Raw genomic sequence first — 22,269 nt, forward strand, 5'->3', positions numbered from 1 at the left:
CATATTACTTCTGTATCAAAAAAAACTCTGAATGCCTAGGGTACTGAATGCTTCCAGTCGGAAATCAGTTTCCCATTCTTGCTCAGTCACAATTTCCAATGCACTTTTTAAAGAGCTTTATAGTTCTTACTCTATTTATCTTCATACAGATTCTGTGAAGTAGTTTAGGCTGAGACTGAGAAAACTGTAACTTACCCAAAGTCACACAGCATACTTCACAAATGAATGGGAATGTGATCCTGAATCTCCAACACCTCAAACAAATATTCCAGGCACTGTACCACCTAGGCTTTTTATGTTAATAGGAAAAGTGTTTAGGATTGATTAATCAGTTGAGACTCAGAGACTACCAGGAAGAGTAATATAATATTATAATGCTATATCTTACAGTAGCAGTCCCCAACCCCCAGGTTGCAGCACGGTACTGGTCCATAGATCAGTTGGTACCGGGCCGCAGCTCCTCCAGCGGGCGACGGGAATTCAGGGGCGCCAGTGGGAAAGCAAGTGGAGCAGGGGCCTCCCAGATGCGTCTGCTGCCTCCTGGGGCACTACGGTCATGCAGTGATGACAACCAATAGGCTTGGGCGGGCGGAGCGGAGCACTGGGGCAATGTTTGGGGGAGCCGGGTGGTTGTTCTGTTCCTGGGGTTTCGGCGTGGGAACCATAGCAACCAGAATCAGAGACCATTAGGGCAGTGTCGAGAGGAGAAGGCTACCCCCCCCCCCCCGGGGCCTCAGTAAAATTGTCAAGCGTTGACCAGTCCCCGGTGATAAAAACGTTGGGGACCACTGTCTTACAGGATATTTGTGAAGATTATAAGCTAATAACCATAAAGAATTTTGTACAGCATAAGACACCAAAGAAATAATAAAGGTCATGTGGATGATTATTAATAATATATGCTATGGACAGTCATAGCTAAATTTGGACTTAGGAGATGTGTTCTCTACAAGCATGGTTTTGGTCCCATACTGCCTTCATTTATCCCTACATTTCCACACATGTTTTTCTGACTTGAGTCCTTACTTTTTTCCTGGCTTTTTTCTGTTTCTTTTGGGACCACTTTTACACCTATCTTTTTCTTTAAGTTGAATTTGAGTTACTTTTTTCTTCGTGCATAATGCTTCTGTCTGTTTTTGTCCCATCCACTTTTAATGATGGGACTGCTGTCACTGTCAAAGCAATTCTTCCCTCCTGAAGATGAGTGGTTTCATTTTTTAATTTTAAAACATTGGTATATCAGTATTCTATTGTAATTATAGGTTTAGCAGACTATGTATTCCCAGGTTTCTTAAAGCAAATCTCTAGCTTTTCCCCTTATGGAGATATACCTTTTTCCTTATGAGCAGGGGACAGAGACTCACTTTAAAAGAAAAGAAAACTGGTCATTCAGAAAATCTATCACAATATATTGATATATCAATATTTTAGTGTCTGTCAGTTTTTCAAAAATGCAGCCATGATCTCTATATATCAGTGTCTAAAGGCATGCTCAAAATATAAAAGAGGTGTGTGTATGCGTGCCATGACATCATCAATGATGACAACGCCGTTCCTTGAAAATCTTGATTATATAAGGCATTTGCAGAATAAAATAAACAGACTCTACAACTGTGAAAATGAAGAGGAAGGGCAGACATACAGAAGAACTGGTTGTTGTTGTTAGGTGCGAAGTCGTGTCCGACCCATAGTGACCCCATGGACAATGATCCTCCAGGCCTTCCTGTCCTCTACCATTCCCTGGAGTCCATTTAAATTTGCACCTACTGCTTCAGAGACTCCATCCAGCCACCTCATTCTCTGTCATCCCCTTGTTCTTTTGCCCTTGATCGCTCCCAGCATTAGGCTCTTCTCCAGGGAGTCCTTCCTTCTCATGAGGTGGCCAAAGTATTTGAGTTTCATCTTCAGGATCAGGCCTTCTAAGGAGCACTCAGGGCTGATCTCCTCTAGGACTGACCAGTTTGTTCACCTTGTAGTCCAAGAGACTTTGCAAGAGTCTTCTCCAGCACCAGAGTTCAAAAGCCTCAATTCTTTGACACTCGGCCTTCCTTATGGTCCAACTTTCACAGCCATACATTGCAATTGGGAAGACCATAGCCTTGACTAGACACACTTTTGTTGGCAGGGTAATGTCTCTGATTTTTAGGATGCTGTCTAGATTTGCCATAGCTTTCCTCCCTAGGAGCAAGCATCTTTTAATTTCTTTGCTGCAGTCCCCATCTGCAATGATCTTGGAGCCCAGGAAAATAAAATCAGTCACTACCTCCATTTCTTCCCCATCTATTTGCCAGGAATTGAGAGGGCCGGATGCTATGATCTTCGTTTTCTTGATGTTGAGTTTCAAGCCAATTTTTGCACTCTCTTCCTTCACCTGCATGAAGAAACTCTTTAGTTCCTCTTTGCTTTCTGCCATTAGAGTGGTATCATCTGCATATCTGAGGTTGTTGATATTTTTCCCTGCAATCTTGATCCCAATTTCTGACTCATCTAACCCCGCCTTTCTCATGATGTGCTCCGCATACAAGTTAAATAGGCAAGGCGACGGTATAGAGCCTTGCCAAACTCCTTTCTCAATTTTGAACCAATCAGTGATTCCATGCCCGGTTCTCACTGTTGCTTCTTGACCTGCATATAGGTTTCTCAAGAGACAGAGTATTCCCATCTCTTTAAGAACTTGCCACAATTTGGAAGAACTGAATTGACCACGAAAAAAATCAGGAGTAAGATCAGCATGCAGCAAAGCCCTCGATCTGGATCCCGAACTTGAACTGGAAGCTGAAGTACAGAAAGAACACAGCTTTGTTGTAAAGGTTGAAAGTTGGCAAGTTCCATATTACATGCAAATCAGAGTCTGATCTTCCATGCCTCTTTTGCACCTGAAGTACATATTTTCCATTACTAGGCTAAACTCCATTCTCAAACTTGATATCTTTATACTGCCTGCGGCGCCATGGGCGCCGCGGACTAAATAAAACACTAAGGGCTGGTGGGGAGGAGTTAGGGCGGGCTCTGTCTGGGATAAAAACTCGGAGGAGCGAAAGGAGCCGCAAAGCGGCTCCTGATTCGCTCCTCTGAGTGTCAATCCTGGACCAAGGAGGCAATTGCCTCCTTGGCCGCCATTGCCTCCAACTCAATGCGGGGAAAGGAGCAGGACGCGGCGGCCCTGCTCCTTTCCAGCCGCACACCCGCCCAACTCTGCCTTCTCCCGGCCGCTGGAGCGGCCGGGCTGCCTCGCTGACGACGCGAGGCCGCTCCAGCGGCCGGGAGAACGATGCTACTCAAATGGATGCCGAGACAACGGGACCGCCGCCCTTGCGAAAACAACGCCGACAACACTCCTACCCTACCCAGCCGCGCCGGCAACCTTTGATGCTTCCTGCCCTCTCCAGTCACTTTGCCACATCACCAGCCTGCCAACACGCGGCAAGATGGCCGCCGCGACAACGACACAGGTTCCGACCCGCTCCACGCCAACTGGCCCTACCAAACATCGCCGCCCACCCTCTACGCCGACGCGGACACAGGCCGTCCCCCGCCCCGCCGCTCCGACGACAGCGCGCCACGCCGGACTCACCGCCCACACGAGACTACATCGCTGCCCGACAAGGAGATCCGAGGAGCCTGCCCCCCGTGAGTAACACCCCACTAGCCGGCCCCAGCCCCGCTGCACCACCACACCGCTTCATCCCCATCTGCTGCCTGCCTCTCCACCCACACAGAACCCTGTAGGAGTCCCCCGGGGGAACCCTGAGCCCTTCTAGCGCCCATTTTATTTTCATATAAAATGGGCTTTAAATCTAGTTCTTAGATAAAGCTCCAAAATCATAATCTTATTGGTTATGTTAAAAATGATATTCCACCAACAAGGCTTCAGTCTCCTTGTTATCTCTTGAAACAAAAGTTTTGTATGAGATCTGTTTTGATTATGGCAAAGCAGGAATAATGGGTGAACCACTGTACACTAGACTTTTCAGAGGGGGGGGGGGAAACAACCACTTGGCCAAATATGATTTCACCCAATTTGATTTTTGTTCTTTCTGAGCACAGGCTCTATATCCTTAATTACAATATACAAAGAGACATTGAAGAAAATTATTTAATCTATAAATCAAGACTGGATTCTAGGTTCCCTAATTAGCACCTGAATATTTGCAGTGTTGCCCATACAGCCAGCCTGCATTTAGGCCTATGAATATCATCATATATGAGAAGTCAAACATCACATGGCCTTGTAATATGTATCCGAGAAGAGAACTTGACATTGTTTATAATAATTTAGAGATTGCAAAACAGAGTTAATTATGTGGTACCTTAGATGATCACCTGAAGAACCCAAAGTTAAAAACAAAACAAAACCAACACATGCACAAAACTTAACACAGAACTGTTTCCTTATTTTGCAAGTGGGATGAGAACTGATTTGTAAACTCCTACCTAATGATTACTCAAGTTGCATTTCCAGTAGCTGGGAATCATTTCCAGATTACTGAAACCCCACCCATATCCGCTTGACTCATCTAAAATACTTGTATACAATGAAAGGTTTGTTCTTTGCCTTCCTCTAAGTATAGAATGAATTAAGGATCCAAAATTTAAGACTGGAACGCTGATTCTGAATCAGATTTTATTCTTATTACAGAGTTTAAAGATGGCCAGGTTTGACCCAGGAAGTCCTAAATCAAAATCTCAGCTCATCCGTGAAGCTCACTGAATGCCATACTGTCTTTCTCATGGGATTACTATGAGGATAAAATGGGATAATCCTTGTGTATACTGTTCTTGAAAAATGTATATGTGATTATAAGAGGCTTTTGCAGTAGTATGTATGCAGCAGGGAAGATCTGAGGAATGACAGGGCAGATGGAACCATTCTTTCAGACTCCATGTTGAATCATAAAGGGAAACACAGGAAAAGAGCATGACTACAAAGCTTGCCTTTGATATTCCATTACTTTAGATTGTTGGACAACAGGGCAACAGAACACTTTAGCTAAAATGAGAAAAAGAGCATAATTCACATATTCTGAACAAATTATATTAAAATGAACAGGGTTTGCACAATACATGCATGTACTTTCGCATAGTTCTAGAATCTTTTTATTTATTTGTTCAAAATGGGGAATATTTGTTATACATTCCAACTAAATTTAAACACTTTGCAGTTTCAATGGGAAGGGTAAGCAAATACATAAGCTTCCCCCATTCACATCAATGAGTCTTCAAAATACTTCGACAAGATCATGCCCGCAGTTTTGTCAGCAACATATTATTGCTAAATGAATTTATGACATCTTTACTCTGATCAGAAAAGAAATGCAGAGTGTTCTTTAAATACTGTCACCTCATCTGAGTAAAAAGAAGCCAAGACTTAGGAAGATGATAAGAACCTGTTCTTACATGCATTTCAAGGAACAGCAGAATTGTACCGGAGAATCCTTCCAATTTGATGCACTGCTATCTTCAAATCATTTTCAAATGTTTTTATTGTTATATCCCAGATTTTATGAAATTATTTTTGTACAGGGCTAGAATTTAACAGAAAATATTCTGCACCTTTAAAGTACTCCAATTGCTACGTTTCCTCGTATTGCCAATTAAACAGGTACAGCCAGTTCTCAAGTGACGATTTAATTACTAAGAACTACTTATCCAGTAATTGTAACAGCAGTGCTTCAGCAGTGCTTTAGGATCTTACTCCTGTGTTTTCATAATGTAAAGGAACTGGAAACAAATCTGTCTGATAAATTCTTATATCCTGAGCATCTATGCTCAACTGTGACCACATATTTGGCTTGCAACAGCAGCAGCAGAGCAATAGCAGCATCCTGTTTTTAGCAAGTAGTGTCCGTTCAGCTATGCAACCTGCAGGTTACAATCCCACTATACTACTATTGAGTTAAACCGGCATAGTTGGCTTTGACAGTATATTTACATTTCTATCTTACAACTAGTTGGACGTATACATGTATTGTTTAATCTGTCACTTTAAAAAGAAATGCATTCACTAAAGTTGGTTACACTAATGCAACAACAACAACAAATGTCATCAACGGGTTTTCTCTTCAAGTTGATTGTTTTTTTTTTAAGGATCAGACTTTTTAAATTCAAAAAGCTTTTCGTTTTTATATGAGTCTTGGAATTGTAATGTTGAGAATTCTTCTGTATCTTAATTATAACTAATTTTGCTCCTGAACTCATTTATTTAGTACCACTAATGTATATGTACTGTGAAACCAGTATAATGAATATTATAAAGTGTTAACAAGTATTATCAATGGTAGGTATATGCAAATATCAGCAGCTGATATTTTAGGATTTCTGGTTTATTTGTTTATATCCTCCCTCATAACCCAGTTGTCTTTGAGAATAGATTATAAATTGCCACTTCCTAAGGCCTATTATACACGGAGGGGAAGGTTCGCATTCGAGGTAGAATGGCGGCGGCTAAAATCACCAGTAATGCATGCCGCTGGTGGCAGCCAGATGCAGAGTCGACGTACGCTGCTGAAAAAGCTGCGTTAGCGAAATGTGGAAGAAAGTGGAGCTTCCCGGGCGACCAGGGCGCAACCAGAAGAGGCGCCAGAGTGGCCACATGTATAATCGGGGAGGTCCGTGGTGTACAGGGCTTCTGGGTGTGCTTACTCTCTCCCCTTCCGTGCTCTTCGGTTCCACTGGCAGGGCCTGTGCCTGCGCATGCCTTGGCTGCCCTGCTTGGCGGCCCAGCCTCAGTCAGCACCTCGCTCGCCTCCCTTCCTGTTTGCTCTGCATCGCCGCCTCATCGGCTGCCACCAGCGGCTGCTCTAGGTTTTTCCGCCGTTGCATTCCATCCCATGCGTTTGCGGTTTGCCTCACTTCTTCCTCCTCCGCGTTTTGTCAACCGCTGATACGGCGGCCGTGCATACTAGGCCTAAATGATTAAAAATACCTCACAAGTACTCATAAATTTGTAGTAAAAGAATCATAATTAAATCAATGGGAGTGACCCAAGGTAACCACATATGCAGTAAATACAAATTTAAAACATTTAGTACCTTACCATATAAACATTTGTTAGAACAAGAATATTTTAACTCATTTTTTATTTGAGGAAGACAGGACTAGTATGGCAAGCTTACTTCAGGAAGGAATTCTAAAGCAAAGATGCCGCTGATGTGAAAGCCCTGCCCTTTAGCCCTCACACAAAGCCAGATTTTCAAGCAGGGCCTCCCCTAACAACATCAGTGCAAATAGAGATGGACAGAATTAATTGAACATATAAATTGAGCATTACTGTTTTGGTGAATATGGCTTTGCCAGGATTCTGGTTGACTTAAAGGTTTTTACCAGCTGGTAAGCTTTAGTAATGTCTGAAGTACTTGGGTTAGACTAGAATCTGGGAGAACCAGATTCAAATCTTCAATGGGCCATGGAAATTTGGTGGGTAACCTTAAGCCAGTCACACACTCTCAGCCTAACCTATCTCACAGAGCTATTGTGAGGATAAAATAGAGAGAAGAAAAGGATATAAATAAAGTATCTTTACACTGCTCAGGGAGCGGTATAAATAAAGCAGTAAGCGGGGTTGGGGTGGGCCCAGTCCAGGATGAGGAAAGGAGCCCATTGGTCCTTAGCCCAGGACTGACAATTGGGGGGACCAATCAGGAGGCACAAAGCGCGGCTCCCTATTGGCCCCCAGAGACCCAGACTGTTCGCCCAGCCCAGGACTGACAATTGGGGGGGCCAATCGGGAGGTGCAAAGTGCCTTCTGATTGCCCCCCCCCCCCGATTATCAGCCTTGACCCAAGGGGCCAATTGGGAGCCGCACGCAGCACGGCTCCCAATTGGCCCCCTGAGCCCCAGACTGCGGGGGAGAGGGCTTTGCAGCTGGCGAAGAAGCAGGGAGGCTGGCCCGGGAGGTGGGGGAGAAGAGGGCTTTGTGGCCGGGGAAGGACCTGGACTGGCATGTCACAGACGCGCCGGCCCAGCTCCTTCCCTGGCCGCGAAGCAGGGAGGCTGGGGCGGGAGGGGGGTGGGGAGAGGGCCCCCCTGCCACAGCCCCTTCCAGCCCGTTTAAAAGTGCAATGGGCTATATTTCTAGTAAATAAAATAAAATCCTTAACTGATCTAGTGCTACAGATGGTTTGTGACATGTTTAATAATAGCTTTAAATACAGCCTCCCATCCTATATGACTTACTTTGCAGTACAATTTTCTTCTGCTATTACCTGTTCTGATACATCTACTTCTAGTTGCTTAATTTTACTATTTGTTTACTTTAGTAATTTAATCCTCCTGGATTAGATTAACAGATTTACAAAGCAAAAATTGGAAGAAAAAGTACTAGTTTGGATTTGGTCCCCTGACAAAACAGGTGCATGAAGCAATTTGCTGTATTTTAACAGGCACTGTGAGTTGCTTAGCCAGTGTTCAAAAACAAGGACCCATAGTTTATGAAGGACTTCAAATAAACGAAATATTTAAAATTAAGATTTACTAAACTAGAGTTAAGAGCCTCTTGTGGCGCAGAGTGGTAAGGCAGCAGACATGCAGTCTGAAAGCTCTGCCCATGAGGCTGGGAGTTCAATCCCAGCAGCCGGCTCAAGGTTGACTCAGCCTTCCATCCCTCCGAGGTCAGTAAAATGAGTACCCAGCTTGCTGGAGGATAAACGGTAATGACTGGGGAAGGCACTGGCAAACCACCCCGTATTCAGTCTGCCATGAAAACACTAGAGGTCACCCCAAGGGTCAGACATGACTCGGTGCTTGCACAGGGGATACCTTTACCTTTTTAAACTAGAGTTGTCAGTTTCAAATCTAGATAAGAAATTATCTAATAATCATTATAATCCTATTACCATAGAATGCTCAAGTGTGAATGGCATGCTATTTTCTCAGTATTTTTTAATCTAAAGATAGAGCCAAGTTACTGTAAAAAGTTGGTCAACAGAAGAAAGGTTATTTGGGATGTAGATTTCTTCCTCTCAGCTATTACTTTCTCCTACAACAAATCCTTGTGGCCATTGGGCCATGCAAATACTAAAGATTAGTGAATGCCACTTTGAGCAGAATTATTGGTCTTCCATGTTTTGCATCTCACAAAAGTAGGGTCACAAAGAACATAGTTACTCAGAAGCTAGTTAGGCATGTGAAAAGGGAGAAGTGTATTAAGGAAATTAAAGCACAAATTTAATTTAGTATACAGTCTAGATCAGTGGTCCCCAACCTTTTTATCACCGGGGGCCACTCAACGCCAGGGACCACTCAACGCCTTTTACTGAGGCCCAGTGGGGGGGGGGTAGTTTACTCCTCTACTGTCAACCACTGCCCTAGTGCTCTCTGATCACTATGGTAACGTTCAAATATCCCTTCAAAATAAGATACAGACACGCCACAACAATGAAGTGTGTTGTAAAGGGCTGGGGGGGATGAAGTAAAGGGTCGGGGGGGGGGGAGAAGGCGTCCTTCGGGGCCCACCTCCAATTAGTCGAAGGACCACCTGTGGTCCACGGCCCACAGGTTGGGGATCGCTTGTCTAGATAGTAACATGAAAACTATTTTAATTGATTTTAAATAGGAAATCTATTTTAATAATTTACAGTACTGTTGACCAAGTGTTCTAGTGTGCATGTGTATGTATAATTTGGTTCTAAAGATATTAATCTTCTAAATCCCAGCAACAGGGATTAGGTTAACAAATGGGGTATTCTGGGGACCCCCCCCCCAAGTTTTCAGACAAATGTGAAACCCTCCCCAAATGAAGGATGGGGTTTAAATCCTTACTCCCCACAGAGACAATGTTATATGTTGGTGCCAGACAATATAATGGAGTTTACCCGCCAGAGTGAGCTGAGAGGCAGGTGAAGAAGAACAAGCTGCTGCCACTGCCTAAGCCAGGCAGGCAGACAAGAGAGATCAGATCAGCACTGCATGTGTCAGGTAGACAGGCAGGGTAGGAGAGCCAGCCACATGTGTCATATGCAGGAAGAAGGAGGAGGGAGATGGAGCCACTACTGAATGATCCAGGCAGGTAGAGGCAGCAGTGCTGTACACAGAGGGAGGGAAGCTGAAGCTTTCCTACTACCCCACCCCTACTATGTAAACCAGGCTGCTATTGGCAGTGGCTCTACAGGCAAAATGGCTAGCTGGTGAGTGGATGGGATTCTCTGGTGTAAGTCTCACAACCCCTCTGAGGGGCTGACTGCAGTTTGGGTGCATGTTAGTGAGTTAAATTATTAAACAGCATGGGAAGAAATGGTTAAACACATTTATCTAATAGCCACTTCCCCAATAAAATTATTAGCTCCACCCTACATAGAGATGTAAAACAGACTGTGACAAGCACAAATCTGGCTTGTTGCCATCCTTGCATGCTTATTTTCCATTCTCTGCTCATGTGCAGAAATTAACTGAAAGTGTTCACAATTTAATCCCAGTGTACAGGGAGGAAACAAACTCCAATCTGACCAGGCATGTGCATTCAGACATTGAGACATTGAAAGAACCTGGAATTTGTTTCAGAGTCTCTGAAATAAGGAAGCTGTCTACTGCATCCACACACAATAGGAGGAGGGAGAAGAGCGCATGAACATGGTAGTAAGACAGATTCATGCTTGCCATTTAGGTCTTTTGTGGAGTCTAAATCCATCCTGTATCCTTTTGCACAAAAGTATGGATGTACTTGTGCATGGTTCATCCTAATGTTAATATTGTTCAAAGGATCCATATTTTTTCCCAATAAGATTTTTAATGACTCTAAAAATCAATTTAGCTAGGATTTACGAAGTTTTATTTCAATGATTTTAGTGAAATATACTTCTAAACTTGAATGACAGGAATCACATCCTCAGATGTACTGAATCAGAGTTGAGATGATTTTGATCTAAATTCATATCTTTCTGGTCAAACGATCTTCTAGAGAATATTGAATTCTGAAGCAACTGGTTTTGCCTGTTTTCAGAAAAAGCAACCTGTGGAAAGTGTTGATTGGCTGATCCTTGTGACAATCACAAAGCCCTCTCCTGTGCCCTAAGCCATATTTCAAGCAGAAAAAAAGACTGGATTTACTTTAAAAAGGAAGCATCGGATTAATGCACAACATGTAAGGAATTTCTCCCTCCCTCCCAAGGCGACGTGTATCATAATTAAATACAAAGGGAAGCAGAACTCATCCCAAACAAAAAAAAAAAAACAAAACAAATGTGGCTCCACTAGGTATATACATAGGTACATCTGTATGCACCCTTAATTTATGCACAAACTGCATTCAACACAACTAATCAGAAGATGACAGCAAATAAGCTAATATCAGCTCTTATGTATGGATCTTTATGCTTCCCAGTATAATTTGAAGGAGCAAAAAAGTGGAAGAAACACATAGGATATTTGATAGTACAGATATGTAAAAACATTCTCTATGATAGGAAAGTCTGTCTATAGAATAATGAGGACATGTCCGCTTTCATGTCTATTCATACTATAGGGAAAAAACTCTGAAATATGACATACCAAACCAAGCAACTGAATCACAGGTATTGTGGAGTCTGACAGTCTACCTGGTCCTAGCCAAAGCAAAGAGAAGGGATGGGACACTAAGTCTTGCAGTGTAGAAAGGTCCACTCATTGATGTAAGGGAAAAAGATTTACTGGGGCTTACGACAGTAGGATTTGTTGAGTTTTTTTTTTAAGGTTCCAGAGTGGAACACCAGATCCTACTTTTGACACATTCTATCCACTTCCCCTTGCTCCAGTGAATAACAAAATTTAAGTCGCTTTGATATTTTATCTGATGACTTATTCACCTGATGAATAATCCTCTATCCCCTTCTCTAGCAGTAGAAATTAGGGGCATGAATGTTACATAGGAAGCTCTTGACTGAGCTTAGAGTTTGTGACAGACATAAAGAAGGGGGTTGTCCAAGTGATACACACTAGGCTCAGGCCCCTTTTAGGGCTTTATATAGCCAACATCAAATGAGCCTCTTGTGGTGCAGAGTGGTAAGGCAGCCGTCTGACAGCTTTGCCCATGAGGCTGGGAGTTCAATCCCAGCAGCCGGCTCAAGGTTGACTCAGCCTTCCATCCTTCCGAGGTCGGTAAAATGAGTACCCAGCTTGCTGGGGGGTAAACGGTAATGACTGGGGAAGGCACTGGCAAACCACCCCGTATTGAGTCTGCCAAGAAAACGCTAGAGGGCGTCACCCCAAGGGTCAGACATGACTCGGTGCTTGCACAGGGGATACCTTTACCTTTTATAGCCAACATCTTGAATAGCCTCAGAAGGCTCTGGGGAGCAAAAAGTCTGCTGAGGTGGTGGGATATGGCACACTTGATTACAGCTCCATAGTGTGCTGAGCCCCTGAAAAAAAGCAGCATCATAAGCTGTTTATGCACTGGAGGTTTCATGCCAGGTTGCAGGCTGGAGTTTTAGTTGTGGCTGGTTGCCCCACCTCTTCCAGCACCCACATGGGAGAGCATTTGGCCTGGTGTACCTCATCCATCCCCAATTTGTGCTCCTGCACGGGAGCTGGGGCAGAGAGCTCTTCTAGTAAACTTGTCTCATAATTTAAAAACTGATATATTTGTAATATACACCACTTTTCTCCCAATTCATGAACTCAAGCAGGCAGAATTATGCTGTCAAGACCCAAAGCCAATGGAAATAATAATAGCTACAGAGGAGTTACTGAAATGTGTTCCTAACAATCACCAAAATCCAGAGCTTTTATCCCTTTTTTGCTGCCTCATAAATCTCTTGCGGGTGATTACAACTTTTGAGTAGAGGCACCTATTTTATGACACTGAGTATGTAATCAGAAGCACAGGGTTAGGGGCCTATTATCAGGAGGTCTCTGGAATCTAGAGCCAGCTTGAACCAAATAAAGGTTGATGTTGAAACTTGTACTATGGGTGTCTGATAGTCTGTAGAAAGCACAGTGCTGATGGATTTTTTTTACTACCCTCACTAGATTTTATTTGTTCAGATTTAAGATCAGCACAGTGTCATAATCTTCATTAAACTAGGAAGATAGAGGAATCCGTATAATAGTTCAGCAGGCAGGCAAAGCCTAAAGAGAGCAAACTAGAGATCTCTAGGATAGTGCTAGTGAAATCATTAGTGCTAAAGCAATATTTCTGAACCTGTGGATCAGGACCCAGAAGTGGGCTGCAGCTCCTAATAACAGCTCCTTGCCTCAAGCCTTATCTTTTTTCCCTCCTCACCAGCTTCTCACATCCCAATCTTCCTTGTGACAATAACAAGGGGGGGAAAGCCATCAGGCACCTGAGCACCATTATGGTGAAGCAGTTAAGAGTAGAGAACTCTTATCTGGAGAACAAGGACTGCTTTCCCATTCAACATGAAGCTTGCTAGGTAACCTCTGATCCCCACCTACCCTGTGGGGAGAGGAAGAGAATGCAATTGTAAGCTACTTTGAAACTCATAGTAGAGAAATGTGAGGCATAAAAACCTACTAGTAACTTCCTAGCTGAAAGGGGAAGAGTCTATGTACAAGCTGTTCAGTATACTATGGAAACACTTGAGGAAAATAGAAAGAGGCGTGTGGATGCGCAGGTTCTGTCTTGGTGCTGTTCCTTAAGCCTGTGGTCCCCAACCCCCGGTCTGGAGACTGGGACCGGTCCGTGGATAAGTCGGTACCGGGCCGCGGCTCCTCCTTGTCCTCCTGCCCTGCCACTCTGCCGCCGGCTCACCTTTGATGCTCTCCAGCGGCCAACTATGGCTGGGGCTCCCTCTCTGCATGGCACTGCGCAGCTGCTGCTGGCAGCGCCCCCCAGTGGGCAACAGGAAGACAGGGCTGCCAATGGGAAAGCAAATGGAGCAGGCGTGCGGATGGCAGCGGTGACATTCCTCGGCAAAAGACCCCAGGCCTCAGTAAAATTGTCAAGTGTTGACCAGTCCCCGGTGATAAAAAGGTTGGGGACCACTGCCTTAAGCAACCCAACCTCTTGCCCCAGCCCCCCATATTGCTTCACTACCCTCTACCTGCTGTGGAAGGTCACTAACTTGCCTTCTCAAACTTTGGCTCTTGCCCAGCTGGCAGAGGATGAATAGATGGATTTTTATAACCCCGTATTCACTACCCAAAGAAGTCCCAAAGCAGTTTACAATCCCTTCCTTTCTTTTCCCCACAACAGACAGCCCTGGATGGGTCTTCACTGCAAAAATATTGGTAGCCACCAGCATACTGTTTTAGGTTTAGAGAGCCAGCATGGTATAATGATTAGGAGCAGCAGATTCTACTCTGGAGAACCGGGTTTGCTTCCCCATTATTGGACATGCAGTCAGCTGAGTGACCTTGGGCACTTGAGTCACAGTTCTCTCAGAACTTTCTCAGCCCCACCTACCTCACCTTTGTGGAAAGAAGGGAAAGGGAATGTGAATGTAAGCACTTCTAAGACAGCTTAAGATACAGCAAAGCAGGATATAAAAGTGTCATAGTCTTCTTGGTGAAGATGAGGTGGAGAATCAAGTTATGGAGGAGGAAAAAAGAGAATTTTGACTTTGAGGGCCAGATCAATTTGCTTGTCACATCATTTGACATGTCACCATTTGTTGACTTTCAGAAAAGTCTGCATTAAAAACATGTTTAAAGTGATATGGGAAAGTAATGTAGATGTTTTATGTTTGCTACAGTCAAAATGTTGAGTTTCCTTTTAAAGGAAACCCAAATTTCCTCTTTTGTCACAACTTTGTCCACTCCTCCCACCGCACTGATTTAAAAAAAAATGGACAGCCTCGTCAGTTTCGATCTATGATGACTCATTCAGTCATCAAGTGATTACGGTGCATGTATGAATCCTGAACCACTCAGGTTTACGGCAGGTACTAGGGTCAGCTAAACTCGTGACCCTCACTGGGGGACCCGACCCAGCTGCGAGTATGGCGAAGGTACGCGCCTCTCCCTCCCTCTCCGGACGGAAAGCGAAATAAAGAGACGGTTGGTCTGACCTCGCGCCGGTTATAGACGGTTGCAGCCGCTGCCGCCGGGCCGTTGAGCCGGGCCTCGCGCTCCCACCCCGGGGGGAAGGCGGCCGCGGGCCAGAGGGAATCCCCCGCGCGCTCTCTATTCCCCCTCTCTCGCGGCGTGTCTTTTGTGTTTGTACACACAGAGGCGGCCGCGGGAAGCCTGGCGTAGGCAGGGGGGAGGGGCGTGGGCGTGGCCCAGCTTTCCCTCCATTGTGTGCCATTGGCTGCGGGGCGCGGCGGAGGCGTGATCTGGGCGGTCGCGAGGCGTAGCTAAGCAGCGGCGACGGCCCTCACGAGTCAGCCATCTTTCAATTGTGCTCTCAGCCGCCGTCGTCGCCCGCAGTCGCTTTAGCGCCTCCTTGCTCTTCCTTGCGTGCTCGGCAGCCGCGCTCAGCCTAAGCGGACGGGGGTAAGTCGCCAGCCTTTCCGCCAGGGCCCCCCGCGCCCCCGGCCACGCAGGGGATCACTCCGGGCTGCCCCGGCAAACTTCTGGGGGCAGCGGTGGGTCCTGGGGGCAGAGGGAGCCCTCGCCCCGCCGCCCCCGCACACGCTGTCTCCCCGCCGCCCCTGCCCCGCTTGGCGCCGCCGTGGCCCCCCTCCGCCGCCGTGGCCCCCGCCCCAGACCCCACCGCCCGCCGCCCCGGCCCCTCGCCCACCCCCGCAGCCCCTCGTCGCCCCAGATCGGCGCCGGGAAGCGGCTGGAAAGTCGAGGCAGCGGCCAGCCCCGGGAAACTCGCCTGCCTGCCTGCCTGTGCTCCCCACAGTTGTTGCTCAGCTTCACCATCTTGTCTCTTTTCTCTGGTCACCGACCATATTTTCCCCGATCGCATAAAAACAACAAAACGGGAAGAAATGTGCCTCCGAAACGGCCGGAACCACGTTGGATTTGGGGGGGACTCCGAGTCCAAACTTTTCCCCTCTCCCGCCGCCGGTCGCCTCCCCCGTCGTCGGTCGCCTCGGAGGGGGTTTTTTGTCTTCTTGGGGGCCGTTTTATTATTTCCCCCCTGCCAAGCGACCAGGGCTGCAATTGGCGCTTGTTTCCATTTTGTTGGGGCTGAGTTTGCCAGTGCGAGGCGCTTGGGAGCCGGGCTGGCGAGGGCGAGGGCACAGGCGGGGGACGGGGCCAGCCCCCCAAAAGTTGGCGGCTTGGGGCATTGAAAGCCGGGCCAGTGGTCGCCGCCGCCGCCGCGGTCCCCCCCCCTTCCCCGCGGGAGGCGATCTGTGCGCGGCTTCCCCCCTCCTCGCCTTCCCGGCAGGCGCCGCACAGCTCTGGGCAGGAGGGCTGGCGGGTTGGAGAGGCCGGGGACGGCGAGCCCGTCGCGCCGGTGTGGAAAGGGGTCGCTCTCGCTTCGGCGGGCTCCGGGTCCGAGGGATGCCCCCCCCCCCCGCCCCGCGGCGCCTCCTCCTCCTGCTGCTGCTGCTGCTCCTCCAGGCATCGGGACTTTGGGGCCGAGGGGAGGGGGCGAGAGGCGTTCCTTGCGTGTCGCGTCGGACTCGTCCTCCAGGCTCGGCGGCTGCCGCGGTCCCGTTGCGAAGCGCTGGGCGAAGGGACGAGGCGAAGGCCGTCGACATTTCTGTTGGGGCGAAATGAATTCGGGCTCCACCGTCCATTTTCTCCTCCGCTCGGGGGCTGTCTCGAGGCGGCGAGCTGTTCGCTACCGTCTCGCGCGGTCGGCGCCGGCTGTTGTGCCCGATGCCGGCGGGGGGGATCGGCCACCCTTTCCGGATGGCTGCTCCGGGGCTTTTTCACGCCCGGCGTTGTTAAGGCTTTGGGGGTATTTCTCAGCGCGTTTTCGGACAGAGCTTTCGGGCGGCCGCCTGGCGACGGGGCGGTGATCGCGTGGGTGATTTCTTGCCGATAGGTGTGAGGAAGAGAAGTTCGCGGGAACATGGCTCGTACCAAGCAGACTGCCCGTAAATCCACCGGTGGGAAGGCGCCCAGGAAGCAACTCGCGACAAAAGCCGCTCGCAAGAGTGCGCCCTCTACTGGTGGGGTCAAGAAACCTCACCGCTACAGGTATAGAAATGACCGGGAACAAAGCAAAGTGATGCAATAGCCTCTTAGCAATGCGGAAATGTATATCTGAGCCGAACTTTCTGCTCTAAAGAAATATTGCTTTTCTTAATCTTTTCTTTTGTTTAATTCATGGCCTTTTCCCCCAAGAGCTTGATATTTCTTTCTCAAAATTAAAGGAATTTCAGACAACCTATATCGTATTTTGTATTGAATATTTCCAGAAATATTTTATGTTTCCTATAATACATTATTTTATTAATTAAATTGATGACTTCTTTTAACAATAAAAATCTTGAAGTACATTTAAAAAAATTAAATCATGTTGCACTAAGTGTGTACTGATAATCATTGCTAAATAACTGAAGCGTTGTAGTAATAATTGGAATTTCTAGCTAGTAAGAATCGTCTAATTTTCATTTATTTAAATTAGTTTAGTGTCGAAGTTGTTACTGTAAAATAGATACTGTGGTTCGTGCAATACACCACTAGGGGGCAATAGTTGCATATAAATAATAGGTAAATAAGGAGCTTTTCAGGTTTTTAACATAATTTTAAAAACATTTAAGAGGGTAGACTGCAACTGACATGAGCAGTTGCTAGTTATCATGCTATCTTCACTGAGAACTTTTGTGGTTGAGAATGAACGTCAGAACCAATTCCTGCAATATTCACACCTCTCAGAAGGGGAATTAAAGTAAAATCAGAATGATCAAACCCTTACATTATTTTCTTATTATGTTTTTAATACCTTTATGTTATTTAATACCTTTTAATACCTTTATTATGTTTTTAAATACCTTTTAATAGGCCATCACTTCATTTTGTAGAAGCTGGATAGGGTCTAGAATGTACTTGTATGTTTGTGTCTTTATAGTACAACAATGAAAAATGTTTGTTTGGGCTGAAATTTTGTATACCTAGTGTGTTTGCTGTTCAGAGTTATAGCAAAATCTTGTTAATACTTTGTTTGTTTAAAGGCCAGGTACTGTGGCTCTTCGTGAAATCAGGCGTTATCAGAAGTCAACTGAACTTCTGATCCGCAAACTTCCTTTCCAGCGCCTGGTGCGTGAAATTGCTCAGGACTTCAAAACAGATCTGCGTTTCCAGAGCGCAGCTATTGGTGCTTTGCAGGTATGTTGTGATTTTAGGTTGTGTTAAAAAAATTTCCCCCAATGAATGAAAACAGTTCTTAAATTGTTTAAACATATGCTTCTGTTTATTAGGTTTATATTCTGCCCTCCAGACAAGTCAGCTCGGGGCGGCATATAAATATAAATTATCAAGTGTTTTCATGCTAATAACAGTCATTTTTCACCTAAATCCTTATATCAGCTGTACTGAAATAAGCACTCTATCTTTTGTGAGCTATTTAGTTCTAAGCAAACATTCAAAAAGCTTTAGGTGGAGGAAAACACTGAAACTTTTTAAATAAAGATGTTTATTTTAAAATATAGACACAATTTAAAATATAGACACAATTTACCACTGTCTTTGCGATGACTTGGGCATGTAGATTTACTAACAGAAATGACACGCAGAGCACTTTCTAGAGTGCAGCCATTGACAGTACTATGCTGTTGGTACGTGAGAGAGAGTGTGATTGGTTACTTCCATACACTCATGTAATTGGTTGAGCTGTTTCTATGGTCACTCAAAATTTCACATGATTGGTGGTTTTCAGAAGTGAGCATCTATGTATTTGTAGGTGAGCTGAAAAGTGCATTTAATTTGTCCAAGTAATTAGATTCATAAAGTGAGACTTGTTTCATCTTGTAAACTGAAAAGTACAAACTAAGTATTGATCTGCTGAAGAATCTGCAATCCAGGCTAACCCATTATTTTATCCCTGCATCTTTCAAAATGCTTTCTTGCGTTTTTACTGAAACACAAGATACACCACATTAATTCAACTCCCTTCTAAATGGGGAGAGAGACTTCTTGGGTCACGCGTTGCTTCTTTGCTAAATCTCTGTAGTGTCCTCTCTAGAAGTACCCTTTCTCTCTGTCACTAAGATGGGGGATTATGCACCCTTCTGTTGTGTGACATTCATGTAATGCCTAAACATCTCTTAAATTGTTCTAGGCTGTTGAAGAGAAAATGCTGGATTTGGTCTGTTCCAGCAAGTCGTTTTTTAATATCAAATAAAAAGTATGAAGGAAGATTTGTGTTTCATAACAGTTTAAATGATATTCAATATCTTCTTTATTTGTGATGAGTCCCACAAGTTGCTCTTGTGTCAAGTGTAACATGTGAAATATTACTGTATGATACATGCAAGTATCTGGGCAGGAGCAAAAGTGATAAAGCATGTTATCCTTTTACATGTGATGCTTCTGTGCACAAGAGTGACTTGCACAAGAATGTAGTTGAAAAACTTGACATTGAGAAGCATCTCTTGGTTTCACAGCTATTCTTGGGAAGGCTGTTCTTTAGACTAGTCATCTGGATACCCTGAATTTGGAGTGGGATTGTGTGTTTTGCCTGTCATACTATTTTCACAGCAATGGCCAGAAAGGGCTATCTAGCATGCCTGTCATGGGATTCAAGTCCTGCCTGTTTTTGTCTGATATAGTGCCGTCACTGTCTACCTTAAGTGGACTGAGCTTCCAGCAGGAAGTGCTCATAGCTTCAAAATGAAAAGACAGGTCAACATTTAACAAGTATGGGAAATGCATAATGAAGGTGCCAAAAGGGAAACCTAATTTACAATTCTATAGGATGTTGTAGAGTCTTGACCAGAACTGCACTACAGTCCTGATCTTCAGGATACTTAAACTGCTGAAAAATAATGTAGTCTCCTGCTTGTGGTGTAATGGGGTTAGGCCAGTGTCTGACAAAAAATATTGTACTTCCAGGCAAATTACAAAACCGATTCAATAAGGGTCCCTGTTTAGTGGGCTACCTTGGGCTTTGGGAACCACCAGCTGTGTAGGCCTGTTCTAGAGACAGTACCCAAAATACTCAGCCTGCCTCTCACAAAATGGTGAATTGTTTTTTTAGCCCCTGAGAAGACTGACCTGTTGTGAAATTAATGTGCAAAATTATCTCCAGATTCCAAAGACCTTGCCATAATGTTATGGAGCTGCTGCTCCACAAGCTATAATTACCTTTGCCGGCGTATAAGACGACCCCCCCAACAATTCCACTCAAAATACAGTACTAATGGCCACTATGGGCAGCTATGTCTATCCCAACTGAAGTGCACCCGGCGTATAAGACGACCCCCCCACTTGGAGGCATGTTTTTCAGGGGGGAAAAGTAGTCTTATACGCCAGCAAATACTGTAATAATCTTCCTTTGCTGACCATGTATTACCCATTTATATTCTATATCTATTCTTAGTCTGCATCTTATAAAGTTAAATTGAAGACATTAAGCAGTGAAAGTTGTGTTCATTTTTAAATAGAAAGGTAGGCATAAACTAAGAAATAAAATTCAGAATCCTAAAATAGGAAAGTTGGGACCTAAATGTTGTATGATCCAACTTTCTGTACTGATGTAGGTTTCTTCTTGCCCAGAAATAGTTTTGCTAGAAGTCAGTTAATTGAATATCCCAGTTTCAGTTTGCAACAAGTAGAGGAGAAGGACGAAGATTTGTTATGTTAACACTGTCTATAAGGCTAAGGGATTGCAAATCATTATTCTTCAAGACCTCCCAGGGCTCTCAAATTGTAATTTCAGCTGTAGGGTAGGCCTGTCACAGATTATTTTGGAATGAGTTCACTTGCAGTGTATTGCCTTGGCTATCTTGCATAGTGGATCATGATATAACCAGGGGCCAAGCCCATTGCATTCAAGAATACAGTGGACGCTAGATTGTGTGTAGGGGGGGAACTCTGCAGACGCCCTCCCCCCCCCCCCCCGGACCTGGAAAGGCTGCAGGCAGCTGTTAGGAAACTCACCTGGCAGGGGAAGCTCTCATGCAGCAAGCCTTGGAGGGAAGGGGGAGGGGGTGGTCAGGGGTGGGGGACAGAAAGTGATTGGCTGGCCACTGGACAGACAGGCAAGCCGGTTGGAAGAGGAGGCACTCAAGGGCAGGACAGCTGCCCTGAGTGGGTATAAAGCTTAAGCCACGAGACATGCTCCTCCTCCAAGCTCTTACCAGAAATATATTATGTGGAACAGATAGTGGCTTGTAAGAAAATGGATGGGCTGCCAGTGGAAAGGGGGGGAACAAAGTCAAAACAACTATGGATATCATTTAGAATGTGGAACCAGTAAATGGATCCCACTAGATATAAATTTTGTAGAGTTCATTTGTAAAAAACACAGGAACCCAGGAGATTTGGTATGTGTTAGAATTTTCTGGAGTCAGTGTTGTTCAAGTTAACCATTATGGAGAAAATTAAATAGATGTAACAAAATTAAAATGTTTGTGTTTGCTTGAGGATTTCAGTGCTTTATTTTTTAAAACATCTGAACTCTTCTCTTCACTAGGAGGCAAGTGAGGCCTACCTGGTTGGCCTGTTTGAAGACACCAATCTGTGTGCTATCCACGCCAAACGTGTCACAATCATGCCAAAAGATATCCAGCTAGCACGCCGCATACGTGGAGAGCGTGCTTAAACTCTACTAAGATGGATTTGCCATTCTCAAAACAAATAAAATCTCTTCTTCCTGTTATTGGTAGTAATGAACGTTAGATATTTTTTTTCCATGGGGTTAAAAGGTACCTAAGTATATGGTTGCAAACTGAAAAATAGGGGACAGAATCGGGTATTGGCAAGCTCTTTTTTTCATTTTCATTTGTGTGTGGATTTTTAATATAAACGTGGGGACATATAAAGCATTATTGCTATCAAAAACCATTTCAGTGAACAAATTTCAGCAGTTCATCTTTATAACAATTATAAATATGCCAGTCAAACTTTTCTGGACAATGCCAGCATTTGGATTTTTTAAAAAAAACAAAATAAGTAAATTTCGTATTGATGGCAACTATGGTGTCTAACATTTTTATCATACAGTAGATTCCATCCATTCACTATACTTTTCTAACTAAGTTGTCCTACATACAAGTACATGTTTTTAATGTTGTCTGTCTTCTGTGCTGTTCCTGTAAGTTTGCTATTAAAATACATGAAATAACATTTGCTTATTGTCTTAATTTTTAACCCTGTCATACTGACTGCTAGTTACATTAGTCTGTCCCCCCAAAATTTAATATACCTGCATCTAATATACTCTACATCTACTCTGGAAACATCTAGAAGAAATTGTGAATTGGATCAAACATTTTGTGCAAGAATACAACTCATGTGAATAGAAATCACTCACTATGGACTGAGTTT

General features: G+C 44.8%; 2 protein-coding genes across 2 annotated transcripts in view; one reads left to right on the top strand and one right to left on the bottom strand.

The window, feature by feature from the left end:
- The window catches only part of SDE2 (spliceosome associated SDE2), a 39,251-nt gene extending 26,926 nt beyond the window's left edge, over positions 1 to 12,325 (bottom strand). The window contains exon 1 of the mRNA XM_077340786.1: positions 12,223 to 12,325. The gene's annotated coding sequence lies outside the window, so the exon portion shown is untranslated. The remainder of the gene's footprint in view (positions 1 to 12,222) is intronic.
- Positions 12,326 to 15,201: 2,876 nt separating this feature from the next.
- On the top strand, positions 15,202 to 22,066 carry H3-3A (H3.3 histone A). The gene is made up of 4 exons (XM_077340792.1): positions 15,202 to 15,369; positions 16,823 to 16,977; positions 17,955 to 18,108; positions 21,416 to 22,066. Exons 2-4 carry the CDS (start codon positions 16,850 to 16,852, stop codon positions 21,542 to 21,544), a joined length of 411 nt encoding a protein of 136 aa, XP_077196907.1. The 5' UTR covers positions 15,202 to 15,369; positions 16,823 to 16,849; the 3' UTR covers positions 21,545 to 22,066.
- Positions 22,067 to 22,269: the final 203 nt, after the last annotated feature.

Source organism: Paroedura picta, chromosome 1 (genome assembly GCF_049243985.1).
Source record: "Paroedura picta isolate Pp20150507F chromosome 1, Ppicta_v3.0, whole genome shotgun sequence".
NCBI lineage: Eukaryota > Metazoa > Chordata > Lepidosauria > Squamata > Gekkonidae > Paroedura > Paroedura picta.